The sequence below is a fragment of the Neophocaena asiaeorientalis genome, unplaced genomic scaffold, assembly GCF_003031525.2.
Source record: "Neophocaena asiaeorientalis asiaeorientalis breed wild unplaced genomic scaffold, Neophocaena_asiaeorientalis_V1.1 scaffold67, whole genome shotgun sequence".
Lineage (NCBI taxonomy): Eukaryota > Metazoa > Chordata > Mammalia > Artiodactyla > Phocoenidae > Neophocaena > Neophocaena asiaeorientalis.
This window is the reverse complement of record NW_020173731.1, coordinates 4,303,374-4,317,457: the sequence shown is the minus strand read 5'-3', so window position 1 is coordinate 4,317,457 and position 14,084 is coordinate 4,303,374. Positions and strand designations below refer to the sequence as shown.

General features: G+C 35.7%; 1 protein-coding gene across 3 annotated transcripts in view; it reads left to right on the top strand.

The window, feature by feature from the left end:
- RPS6KC1 (ribosomal protein S6 kinase C1) overlaps window positions 1-13,006 on the top strand; it is a 209,075-nt gene extending 196,069 nt beyond the window's left edge. For all 3 annotated transcript variants that reach the window (XM_024751108.1, XM_024751107.1, XM_024751106.1), the window contains 3 exons: window positions 530-612; window positions 1,705-1,800; window positions 12,027-13,006. In XM_024751108.1, coding sequence (XP_024606876.1) covers window positions 530-612; window positions 1,705-1,800; window positions 12,027-12,137 — 290 coding nt within the window. In that variant the 3' untranslated portion in view covers window positions 12,138-13,006. The remainder of the gene's footprint in view (window positions 1-529; window positions 613-1,704; window positions 1,801-12,026) is intronic.
- The last annotated feature ends 1,078 nt before the right edge of the window (window positions 13,007-14,084 follow it).

Below are 14,084 nucleotides of genomic sequence, written 5' to 3'. Positions count from 1 at the left end.
CAATTGATTACTTAGGAGAGGGATCATACTATAAACTAGGTCCCAGTTCTGCTTCTGATTTACTATATGACATTGGACAAGGCATTTCACCTCTCTGGTTTCTAGTCTGTAACTCAAAGGATAATTAATACTGGTTTAGATAATTTTTGAAGTTCCTTCTGAAGCCTAGAGTCTTTATTTCTAAAACAAAAAATGACCCCTGAGATAGGGTTGGCTGTACATTCTCAAATTTGAAAAATTCAGCAAAATGTTCATCTAGTAGATTCATGTAACTTTTAAGTATAGCATCTTGAAGGTGTCCCTCTATCAAGTAAAGAACAAATGTCTCAGTTTAATATATGGCTGCATAAAAAAATGCAACCACAGTAGGTGACCAAAAGGATAAGTAACTTTCAGGAATTTTGAAAACCCAGTAGTATTTAGTATGTGCTCTCTCAGCATTAAAAAGGTCACCTTGCTAATACATGTTAATTTTGAGAGCTTAATTGACCTTTGGAATGTTAATATCAACCTTTTTTGGTGTGTTTAGAGGTTGGAGCAATCACGGAAGAAACTGAAGCCTGTGATTGGTGGAGTTTGGGTGCTGTCCTCTTTGAGCTTCTCACTGGCAAGGTAAGCAGTGACCTGGAGGTTTATTAAGTTTATCCAGATGCTACCTTGATTTCAAATTGAGAATATTTAGCCTTTGCCTTTAGTTTTTAGGTCAGGGACTAAGAAAACCTCGATACCAAAAGGGGGGGGGGCAGAAAAATGCATGTTTATCAAGAGTCCAGATTTTTTAAAAAGTTGAATTCTATTACATTGAATAAATTGATGGTAAAATTCTGTTATGTCACACTGTTAGTCCATAGCGAGATATAAGACTACACACTCTTTCTCTTCTTTTTCTATGAGTCAGTTTCAACAGAGTTAAATCTGTAAGGTTCATGTAAAGATTTAAATTCTCTGTATGTTTTAAATACCTGTCTGAAACCAGGAGGGAATTATCATTTTAGAAAATTCATGTAGATATTAAAGGTAATATTATCTTTTTTCTCAATACTGTACTTTTTCCTGTCCATTCTGGCTTAACAGAGAGTTATTGATCAGAGCGAATGTGTAGTCTCTCTGGTCAATAACTTTTAAGTAAGATATTTGAGGTTAATAGTTAATAGATTTTAACTGAGTATTGTGCAGATTGCCTCCTGGGATGAAAACAGAGGAAATGAACAGTCATACTTTTGTAAGTAGTCATGTACCTTAAATATGTAGTTAATACTGAGCGCCTAACATGGTTGTGGTACACACAAGTCACCTGTACATACATTTAAACCATAAAGTGCTATACATATATAAAGCATTATTATTAACAACTTTTCAACTTTGAAGGTTTTTAAGAACACTAAAAAATTTGAGATATCAAGTCCCATTTTAGTTTTTGGGTATAATGGAAGTTTTTCTATTATGAGCCACTCTCTTTATAACTAAGGGAAAAGGGTGAGTGGCCTAAGCTTATGATGCGATTTTGATGACTGCCTGTATTTCAGTTAGAGTTCTGTGGGCTCATAGCCCTTGTACTAAACTGCTTAGAGGGTACTGTGGTGATTACTGCACCTCCGGTTAAGGTGGTTGTTGAGCTTTCTGTATTTGCTGTCCATAAACCCTGTGAGGGAACAGAATATGATGTTGTGTGGGATAAGAAGTGTACCTGATTGATTGTTTCAGACTCTGGTTGAGTGCCATCCAGCAGGAATAAATACTCACACTACTTTGAACATGCCAGAATGTGTCTCTGAAGAGGCTCGCTCACTCATTCAACAGGTAATTTAATTGACCTATTGGCCAAGTATATCAACCGTGCAAATTAGCAGAGCCCACAGCTCCAAAACCTTAAAGAAATTAGTTTCAGACAAGGAGGACCCTTTACTAATTACAAATTCAGAACTAGTACTGTACATCTTTAGGCTTCTACTATTATCTGAGTATTGGTGATGTCAGAGAGAATAGGTAAAGCTTGTTGGTATTATTTATTTATTTATTTTAAATCCAGGCTAATGTTTAGTCAATTCCATATGTCTGTGTAGGTGTGAGATTAAGTGTTGCTTTTAGCTGGTCTGGAGCTGCTCTATTACATTTTGTAACCATATGTGAATGGCTATGTTCTTTTCTTTTCTTTTTTTTTTTTTTTTTTTAAACTTTTTAAAGAGTTTATTCCTTAGAGCTAGTCTCGAGATAGTATATGGCGAATGGCTATATTTATAAACGTAGGAATGGGCTACTTAGGAGAGAAGTGGTAGAAAATCTTGCCAAGTTAGATCACTTGTAGATCCATTCATGGAACTTGAATATTGGTGTCAGTTGGTGTATTTCTGGTGGCTTTGAAGAAAGAGACTATTGATAATTAAAGTTCAGTATCCCAGAGGTAGGCTTGGAACTCTAGTGAGCTCCTTAAATTGATTCGCCATGTGTAAAATGCTCACCTAGTCTTGAAGAGCAAGTTTTGATGAGTACACCGAGGGTTTTTAGCATTGAGGTGTGATAGGCTCACAGCAAATCAGCAAGAATTGTCAGGACTGTGATCCCCTATGCTTTTGGGAAAATATCAAGGGAAAAGTTATTTGAAAAAGATGAAGAACTAAAATTTTTGTTTAATGAAACATGAATTATTTTTTAAATCAGGGAAAACAAAATTTGTAAAAAAAAAAAAAAGAAAGAGAAAAGGGGAGGGGAGAAAATATTAAGAAGAGTATTACCTAGTATTCTCTTGAGCAGTGATTTTTGTTCCATTCAACGAATATATGTAAGGCATAGTGTCATAAGCTACAAACTTGAGATTCACAAATAATTATATCACAGATGGATTTAATAAAGGCTATCAGAGAGGTTTAAAAAAATACTTTGGCGAGTCAGGATAAAGAGGTGTAATAATTCACGCAGTGGTGGTATTAGGGATGTTTTTGTGTAGTGAGTGTTATTTTTGCGGAGGCTTAGCCAGAATTTTGGCTTGCAAGGTTGGATGTGGGATAATAACTGGGTGGAATGAAAAGCTTGAACAAAGGCAAGGAAGGAGTCAGAAAGACTCAATTTGGGAAATCAAAAGTTTGGTTTATCTAGAGTACAAGGATGAATATAGGGATGAGTAATAGTAAGTAGATGAGAATGGAAAGAGAAGTTGGGGCTCTCTTATCATGAACACCAGGGGAGAATGATAGTATTTAATTCAGTAAAAAATTGAGATTTGGAGTTTTTGTGCACAAGAGTGAAAGGATCAGAGTCGTGCTTCAGGAAGATTAATTTGCCCAGACTCTGTAAAATCTAAAGAAACATAATCAGGTTGGAAATAGTGAGATCAGAGTACCCTGAGCACTTTGTAAAAGGATTAAGAGGTAATGCAAAGATACATAAAACATTTCATTCTAATGGGCAAAAAGGACAGCTCCTCATTTGATTTCATATCCTTTGTTGTGGCACAGCAAGGTAAATTCAAAGTATTTTTTTGGCTGTTAATTTAAGGAAGGCTAGCAACTGCTATTTTTTGTTTCTCTTTCTTAAAGAAGTAGTCATTATTATATAATATTGAGAATAGAATTCCCCACATTAATTAATAAAGGTCTGGTACTCCTGTCTATCAGAATTTATGTTGTAAAGGAGTCTGAGCTTAAGATATGTTAAGTTCCCAAATACAGATATGTATAGCTTATATAGTTAAAGCAGCATTCTGTCATTGGCCTGCCTAAGGAAACTACCACTCATGTTGAGGAAACATCATCAGGAAAGGGAAAAGGGGTCTCTTGGCATGATTAGCAATTTGTCATTTTGACTTTCCTCTTCCACTACCTCATGGTTCATAAAGGTTACTTTAAAAAAAATCACAAAATGATTTATGTGGAAAGAATTATTCCACTTTGAGGAGATTTTCCCCTTTGGTCTTTTCAGCTCCTTACTTTCTTCCTAGATTTCATAATTCCCTGTACCCGTGGTTTAGTCATCTCAGTCCAAGGGAATGGTGCTAAAGTAAACATAGTTACATTTTAAATGCAGTTTTAAAAAAAGATATTTACGGATCCTCAGCATGGATGTTTGTACTTCCCAGTGTACTTTTAGTTCTTTATGACACAATTGCTTTGTCAGTTGAAAGATATTATATGAGAAAAAGACCTTCAAAATAAATTTCTGTGCCTCCAATGCTCAGCTTTATTGCCAGTTCTTTAGGAGGAAGGAGGTTGGCAGTGACTGTCTTGGTTTTGCCACTGGCTGACACATTCTTTTAGCAATAGAATCTTTGTGTGATCTCTCAGAAGGCCTGGGACAGTATTTAAAATGGCAGAATAAGCAAGACAGTCATGGGTAAACAATTATACTTTTGCCTATAGATTTACACTTGCAAAATTATAGAAGAGTCCATGAACTAAGGTAAATTGACTTTAGTAAAAGTCACAATATGAACTTTTATTGGAATTTCATAATGAGGTCATGTTTTGGAAAGAATGGGGGCAGGAAAGCCAATTTTAACAAGAAAGAACGAACTTACATGTTTATATGTTTGCTGAAATATTAAAAAACATGCTATAGTTATAGTTAATTCTTACTAGTGTTTGATATTTTAGATTTATATTCAGATGTTTAATGCCTTCCACATTTCAATCAGTGGACATGACTTGTCTGATTTTGAAAATGGATTTGATACGTTTAGGATATGCTTATGCCGTTTGTTTTATAGTAGCAGCTTTTCTCTTAAGACAGTTTAGCAACTTCTAATATAAAAATTCTTTGAGCAGTTCACTTTAATAAAAAGTAGTCATTTTGAATGCTAGATACAGTAATTTCAAGTGAAAAGACTGTGAGTACAGTCTTTTGAAGTATATGCTTCACTCCCCTTGTGGATTTGGTGATAGCAAAGTGAAGTAATAGATTCTTGGCATTTGCAGATCACGCACTCATAAAGCAGTGTAATGTTGTGATTAAGAACAGGGATTCTGGAGACTGAGTGCCTGAATTCAGATCATATCCTTGCTACCTACTATCTATATGATCTTAAACAAGTTATTTAATTTCTCTGAGTCTCTGTTTTCTCATCTATAAAACAGATATTTATAGTAACTATTCATAGAGTTGTTGTGAGTTCAGTGAATTAACCTATGTTAAGCAATTAGAATAATGCCTGGCACACAGTAAGCGTCACATAAATGTTTTGTATTATTATGGTTGATAGGGCAGCATTGAAAGCTCACGACATGTAGTAATTTATAATTCGATGAAGCATATAGTTGAATTATAGTATAGGGCTGCTAACATGAGAGTGACACAACTGCTGGTGATACAGGTTGAAAAGGTCTACAAAGTAGTGGATTGGCACGTAATAGGAAATCAACTGATGCTTTTATATAAATGATTAATTATTAGTGAATAATAGAAATATAGAAATAAAGGAAAAAGGAGAAATAAAAGTTTAGGTTTGATTTGAATAGTGGGATTTCCTATAGGTATAGAACCATTAATGTAATCATCCACATATTTCAGTTGCAGTTGACTAAATTCTGTGGAAAAAATTATATGTATAGGAATATTCTCAAATTTGAATGGCTATAGCCATATGAGAAAGTTGGAAAATTCTCTTCTCAAAAAAAGAAATTATACAGTTGGACAGAATTGGCAAAAATAACCATCTTTGTGCTCTGGAAATTGATCAGAGGGATGCAACAATCTGGAAAGTACTTATGCTTGAAAAATAGCTGAACTTTGGGAAAGAATTGTGGGACTCTGTGGCATTCTTGCCTGGGGCTACTTGCATTCTCTCTTCCCTGCTTGGCCAGGTGTGAAGGTTCTCCTAGGTTGAGGTAGGCCATGAAGACCAGCACTGAGGCTGTATGCATGTGCAGGGAAAGATCTCAGTGGAAAGTAAAAACAAGGACAGACTTGAAAGTGGCCTATATTTTGAATGTGTTCTCCTGCCCACTGGCATAGGATGGAAGCTTTAGTAGCTAAAGTATTTGAATGCAACCCCTTTTCAGTCACTGGTTGACCACTAAGCTATGCACACCACACAGTGGTGACCCTTAGGAAACCAAGCTTAAAAAAGGAAAACTTAAAACTTTTTTCTTAAAAAAGAAAAAAAAATGAGCAGAGATATCAACCTCTGCTTGTTACAGTGGGGTGGGGGAAGCAGATTTACAGATCTAGCTGAACAAGTTATCAAAGAATAAACCAACCAACAGCAATTGATAACAGTCTTCTTGAGAAAAAAATAAGACTCCAGAGTCACTAAAATATATTATCTAAAATGTCTCATTTTCAGCAAAATATTGTAAGATATCCAAAATATTGTAAGATATCTTAATTGTAAGATTTCCCTGATCCATAGGCAGGGGAAAAAACAGTCAATAGAAATTACTCTGAGTGTCCCCAGAATTCTGGGTTTAATAAAGACTTCAAAGCAGTTATTATAAATACATTCAAAGAATTAAAGGAAATCATGTATAAAGAATTAAAGGAAAATAAAACGATAATGAATCAACAGAGATTCTCAATAAGGAGACAGAAATTATATTAAAAGGAAAAAAAGAACAAAATAGAAATTCTCAAGTTGAAAAGTACAATAATTGAAGTGAAGAATTAAGTAGGGGAAAAAAAATTCACTGGAGCATCTCAACATGATAGTAAATTATCCAATCTGAAAAACAGGTTAAAAAATTTGAAGAAAAATGAACAGGGATAAAGAGACCTGTAAAACGATATTAAATATACCAATATACATATAATGGAAGTTCCAAAAAGAGGACATAGGGAAAGGGGCAGCAAAAAATGTTTAAGAAACAATGGCTGAAAATCCTAAATTTGATGAAGAACATTGAGATGCATCCAAGAAGCTTAGTGGACCTTATGTGGACGAATACAGAGAGATCCACATAGAGATATTGTAGTCCACTTGTTGAAAGACAAAAACAAAGAGGAAAAGGAGCCAAAGAAAAACAACTCATTGTATCCAAGGGAACATTGTGATGTCTGACTTCTCATCAAAAACAATGCAAGAGAGGTAGGAGAAGATGGCGGAAGAGTAAGACGCGGAGGAACCTGTGCAGCCCACCACTGCCAGGGTCCCGTGATCCAGGGACAACTTCCCTGGGAAAACGCACGGCGTGCCTCAGTCTGGTGCAACGTCATGCTGGCCTCTGCTGCTGCAGGCTCGCCCCGCATCCGTACCCGTCCCTCCCCCGGCCTGAGTGAGCCAGAGCCCCTGAATCAGCTGCTCCTTTAACCCTGTCCTGTCTGAGCAAAGAACAGACGCTCTCAGGCGACCTACACGCAGAGGCGGGGCCAAATCCAAATCCGAAACCCAGGAGCTGTGCGAACAAAGAAGAGAAAGGGAAATCTCTCCCAGCAGCCTCAGAAGCAGCGGAAGAAAGGTCCACAATCAACTTGATGTACCCTGCATCTGTGGAATCCTGAATAGACAACGAATCATCCCAAATTGAGGAGGTGGACTTTGGGAGCAAGATATATTATTTTTTCCCCTTTTCCTCTTTTTGTGAGTGTGTATGTGTATGCTTCTGTGTGAGATTTTGTGTGTATAGCTTTGCTTTCACCATTTGTCCTAGAATTCAGTCTGTCCGTTCTTTTTTCTTTAAAAAATTTTTTTCATAATAATTATTTTTTATTTTAATAACTTTATTTTATCTTTATTTGATTTGATTTTATGTTATTCTTTCTTTCTTTCTTTCTTTCTTTCTTTCTTTCTTTCTTTCTTTCTTTCTTTCTTTCTTTCTTTCGTTCTTTTCTTTTCTTTTCTTTTCTTTCATTTTTTTCTCCCTTTTATCCTGAACTGTGTGGATGAAAGGCTCTTGGTGCTTCAGCCAGGAGTCAGTGCTGTGCCTCTGAGGTGGGAAAGGAAACTTCAGGACACTGGTCCACAAGAGACCTCCCAGCTCCACGTAATATGAAACGGTGAAAATGTCCCAGAGATCTCCATCTCTATATAATATTTAAATAAAATAAATATTTAAATTTTATATTATAAATATATATTCTATATAATAGAATATAACTAATATAAATCTGAGTTAATAGAAAAGACTAAATATGTTTTTTCTCATTTCTCTGCTCAACTTCTTTCAAAAGACATAAGGTTGTACAAAGCAATACTTGTAACACTGTGCTCGTAGGTTTATAACCTATATGGATGTAACATATAGTATTTGACCGTAAAAGACAAAGGAGGACAGAAGGAATGGAACTATAGTGGAGCAAAATTTCTGCATTTCACTGGAATTAATCTGAAGTAGATTGTGATAAATTAAGAAGCATATTATAATCTTAACAGCAACCACTAAAAAAAATAGTAAAGGAAAATTATTAGAGGAACTGATATAGTACAGTAAGAAGTATTTGACACAGAAGAAGGCAGTAAAGGGGAATGAAAAAAGACAGTAGACGTAGAAAACAAGTAGCAAATTAGCAAACGTAAACCTACCATGTCAATAATTACATTCAGTGTGAATGTCTAAACATGCCAAACAAAAGGCAAAGATTGTTAACTGGATAAGAAAGAGATCCAACTATCTGTGTGCAAGAGACACGCTTAAATTAAAAACACAAATAGGTTGAAAGAAAAAGGGTGGGAAAAGATAAATCATGCAAACAGTGACCATAAGAGAGGTGAAGTGGTTTTATTAAATATCAGACAAAATAGATGTGGAGACAAGAGAATTACCAGGGACTAAGATGTTTTATAATGATGAGAGGATCAATACAAAGAAAGATATAATAATTATAAATGTATATGCTCTAATAACAGCTTCAAAACATATGAAGCAAAATCTGATTGAATTGAAATAATAGATAATACAGTAATAATAAATGGAGGCTTCAATACCCCATTCTTGATAATTAATAGAAAATCAGCAAGGATATAGAGAAGACTTGAACAACATTATCAAACAACTCTGACGTATATAGAACAATGATTGCAGAATACAGTCTTATCACATGCACATGGAACATTCCCCATGATAGATCATTTGCTATGCCATAAAACAACTTTCAGTATTTAAAAGGATTGAAATTATACAGCATACTCTGACCATAACAACTTTTTATTAGAAATCATCAACAGAAAGAGATCTGGTGAATCCATACCAGATATATGGAAATTAAACAACACACTTCTAAATAACCTGAGTCAAAGAAGAAATGCCAAGAGAAGCCAGAAATTGTTTTTAATGGAATGAAAACAAACACATGTTATATCAAAATTTATAGGATGCAACTACATCAGTTCTTGGGGAAAATTTATGGCTTTAGACATCTGTATAGGAAAAGAACTGTCTCAAATAAAAATCTCACCTTGTAACTGAGGAAGTTAGAAAAAGAAACTGTAAAAAGCAAAATAAATCCAAAGCAAGCAGAAGAAAGAAAGCAAGCAGAAATCAATGACAGAGAAAATCTTCATTGGATAGAAGAGAAAAATAAGAGAAAAATTAAATCACAAGTTGGTTCTTTGAAAAGATCAGCAAAATTGGGAAAACTTTAGTGACTTCAAAATGAATATGAAGGCTTCCCTGGTGGCGCAGTGGTTGAGAGTCCGCCTGCCGATGCAGGGGACATGGGTTCGTGCCCTGGTCCTGGAAGATCCCACATGCCGCGGAGCGGCTGGGCCTGTGAGCCATGGCCACTGGGCCTGCGCGTCCGGAGCCTGTGCTCCGCAATGGGAGAGGCCACAACAGTGTGAGGCCCGTGTACCGCAAAAAAAAAGAATATGAAAAGGCAAGGGACCTAGAGTATCCAAAACAATTTTGAAAGAGAACAAAGAAGGAGTACTTACACTCCCAATTTCCAGTCAGTATAAAGCTACAGTAACTACTTAATTACTGTGGTATTATAGCAAAGATAAGCAATATAGATCAATGGAATGGAATTGAGAGTTCAGAAATAAACTCTTACATTTATGGTCAATGGATTTTCCATAAAGGTGCCAAGATAATTCGATGATGAAAAAATAATCTTTTCAACAAATGGTGCTGGGGAGGGAGGAGATATGGGAGCATACGTGTATGTATGGCTGATTCACTTTGTTATAGAAGAGAAACTAGCACACCATTGTAAAGCAATTATACTCCAATAAGGATGTTAAAAAAAAAATGGTGCTGGGAAAATTAAATATTTACATGCTAAAACCAAAATAAACTGAGACCCTTAATTCATATCATATGCAAAAATTAACTCAAAATAGCTCATAAACCTATATGTGGGAGCTAAAACTGTAAAATCGTAGGAAAAATATTGGAGAAAATCTTCATGACCTTGGGTTAGGAAAAGAATTATTAGGTATGACACCAAAACATGATCCATAAAAGAAAAAAAAATGATAAAGTGGGCTTCATTAAAATTAAAAACTTTTGCACTTCAAAAGATACCAGTAAAAGAATGAAAAGACAAGCCACAGACTGGGACAAAATATATGCACATCATGCAACTGATAAAAGATTTGTTTTCAGAATGTGTAAAGAACCTTTTAACTCAGTAAGCAAACAGCTCAGTATAAAAATGGGCAAAGGTTCACCAAGGAGGCTTTATAAATGGCTGAGAAGTATATGAAAAGATGCTCACCATCACTAGTCATTAGGGAATATAAATTAAAACCATAATAAGATACCTCTAATACCCACTAGAAGGGCTGTAATAAAAAAGACAGTATCAATTATCGATGAGGGTGTAGAGAAACTGGAATTCTCATACGTTGCTGGCGGGAACGTAAAATGGTACAGATACTTAGAAAAGTTTGGTAGTTTCTTAAAAAGCTAAACATAAACTTAACACAAGACCCACCAGTCCCACTCCTAGGAATGTCCTTAAGAGAAATGAAAATATGTGTCTGCAGGAAGTCATATATACTATTAATTATAGCCGCAACCTGGAAAGTCCATATGTCCATTAACTGGTGAATATATTAACAAGATGTGTTATATCCAAATAGTGGAATGCTGTTCAGAAGTATAAAGGAACAGACTGTTGATACGTGCTACAACACGGATGAATCTCAAAAACATTATGCTAAGTGAAAGAAGGCAGCTGCAAAAGACAACATTTTTATGATTTCATTTATACAAAATATCCAGAAAGGGCAAGTTTATAGAGATAGAAAACAAATCAGTGGTTGCCTAGGGCTGGAGATGGAAATGCAGATTAACTGCAAACAGGATGAGGAAACTTTTTAGGATGATCAAAGTGTTCTAAAACTGGATTGTGGTGAAAGTTGCACAACTCTTTAAATTTACTAAGAATCATTAAGTTGTATACTTACAGCAGATACATTTTATGCTATATAAATTATCCCTCAGTAAAGCTGTTAAAACAAAAATTGGGGGATACATGAATGTCTTAACACATTCTTTCAGTATGCCCAGGGTTGTCTATCTATAATTGTATATGACTACTTTTATTTTCCCACACTTAACAGTCCTATTGCGTGTAACATTTATTAACTTATTTTATACCTGATTCCTATTAGTGAAGAAGTCGAAACACATTTCACTCATTGTATCAAATTGTCCCATGTGAGTCAGCTATTTCAAAGAAAGCAATTCTGGAATATGAATTGGCTTATTCAGACCTTAGGTAAAGTTTAGACCTGGTGCATATATAATTCACTAGGGGTTGAAAGACTTATTGCGCCTCCCAAACTTTCTCATCATGAAAGGAGTAACTGGATCTCTCAGAATTTGGTGAAATATCTAATTAATGTCATAATTGTACTTTTGGAGTAGGAAATTGATAGGTGTAACTATCCTATTGTACTATATGAGGATGAGAAACAAAGTGAGTTACTCAAGGTCATATTTCAAATCAGTTGAAAAGTCATAAACTCAGATATGTTCCCCACCACCCCACAGCTAGAGTGGTATCATAGACATAATTCCCTTTCAAGGAAATATAGTCAGTTAAGTCCATTTGTTACTGGGGTTGAATTTAGAAGTTCTTTCCTTTCATATATTTTTCTTTTCCTTTGATTCTTTAGTTGGATTCCCACTATTCACTAAATCCTTCTTTTTTAGCTCTTACAGTTCAACCCTGTGGAGCGTCTTGGTGCAGGAGTTGCTGGTGTTGAAGATATCAAATCTCATCCATTTTTTACCCCTGTGGATTGGGCAGAACTAATGAGATGAACATAATGCAGGGTTCTTTGCACACGTTCTGATCTTCTCTGTGACAGGCGTCTCCAGCACAGAGGTAGCTCTGCCTTACACTCAGTTATGGGGCACCAAGCATTGGGATGAAGATCTTTAGAGGAAATGGAGAAAGAAAAAGCCTGAGAGAGAACAATTCCTTTACAGTTTCTGTCTGGACAAGATATTGGCTACATTTGCAAGGGGCTGTTATGTACAAACCTTTAACTGAGGTGTGATCTTTATTTTATCTGCACTTAGTGTTGCAGGTGAGTTGTAAACCCAACTAAAAGAGGAATGCCCTTCAAGACCTTCCTCTGATATGAAGCTCCAAGTGTAGAATGAAGTGTTACTTGAAAGGAGGACCTTTACATGGCAGCTGACAGTGCTTTCTGCTAACCAGGATTGGTTTAATATGATCAAATTAATATTTGCTGAATAATATACTAAAAGTGCTTCATGAATAATGTCATCTGTGGAGCTTAAAAAATGAGAAAAAAAGAAAATACACGTCATGTCTGATAGGAAAACTGAACCACAATGCTATATAATTAATGTATGTCGAATATGGTCCCATAGTCATTCTTTCGGAAGTCCACGTGAGAAGAAAACACTTCATGTTGTCAACTGTGTACTTTGTTGGTTGGTACTGCTAACAGAAGGGTTCATATGAACACTCTCTCTTTCGTTCTCTCTCTTCATCTTTATTTTTTCACTTTCTACACCCTTTGTCTATTCTCTCATGTTCTGTTCTTCCTACCCCTATTAATACATATGCAACAAAAAAGGGAAGGGAGTATTTATTTCCCCAAATTGTATCAACTTAATAAGAACTAAAGAATCATGTGAAATAAATGTAGTAAAAATTTAAATCTCTCTTTCATTTAATTGCTTAAGATTTTTTTTCTTTTATTTCCAAAGGCCTCTCTTCCTTTCATTTTGGAATGTTAACAATTTCTGCTTCTTATTATGCTTGACTTCATTTTAGTTTTATGGCTTAGTATCCTAAGAACCAAAGGATCTCATCTAAATGGGATTGAATGGCAATCCTGTTTTATAATGTATTGACAGGATTTCCAGATTTGACCTCCAAATCTACTTGACGTCGTGTAGAAAGAACATGAGTATTTATACATCTCCAAACATTTGTATTCGTTATTTCCTTCTGTTGCTAAGATAGCTCCTGTAGTCATGCATTGTTTACAACAATTTACAAAATTTTAAGTTAATGTCTGTTCTTTAAACTTTATCCAAAGAAGAAAGAATAAGTCACCATTTTCAAGTTAGGAGCCACAACATAATGAAAGTTTTCTGTATGTTTTAATTCTTTGTATTTTTGAGATCTGTGTGAGAGCCTATCCCTACTCCAAGAGCATCTGTACAGCTTCCAGCTGCCATTGGCCAGGTCTGCCCATCAAATTAAATGGAAGCAGAAAATGCTTTAGTGACACAAAGGAAATGTGCAAGCATTTTTGCTTTTTCTATTATCCTACTCCCCCATTTTCCTTTTTGGTCCCCTTATAACCTGAAACCCAGCTGAAGTGCTGCAACAACACTGGGATGGGGAGCAGGTCAGCAGGATCATAGCTCAGTCAAGATGACATCACTCCCTGGAACTGGATTTCAACTCACCAGCCCCCTGGCCTCATAACAGGAACTTATGCAGGTGAGACACAAGAATGACTTCCTGTGTAGGACTAGTAGGAAATCTGTAAGTAGTTAGAACTGGCCATTACAGAGCTTCCTTCCAGAAGTGCCCTATGACATGAAAGTAGGACTTCACGGCTAAGGTGAAGCTCCCAGCCCTACCACATGATTTGGGTCCCTTGGATTCAAAGGACAGTGTTAACAGATGGTTGCTGTGTTAGTGTGTTGACAGAATTCCACTGCTTCAGTTTTTCTCTCTCTCTCTCTCTCTCTCTCTCTCTCTCTCTCTCTCTCTCTGTG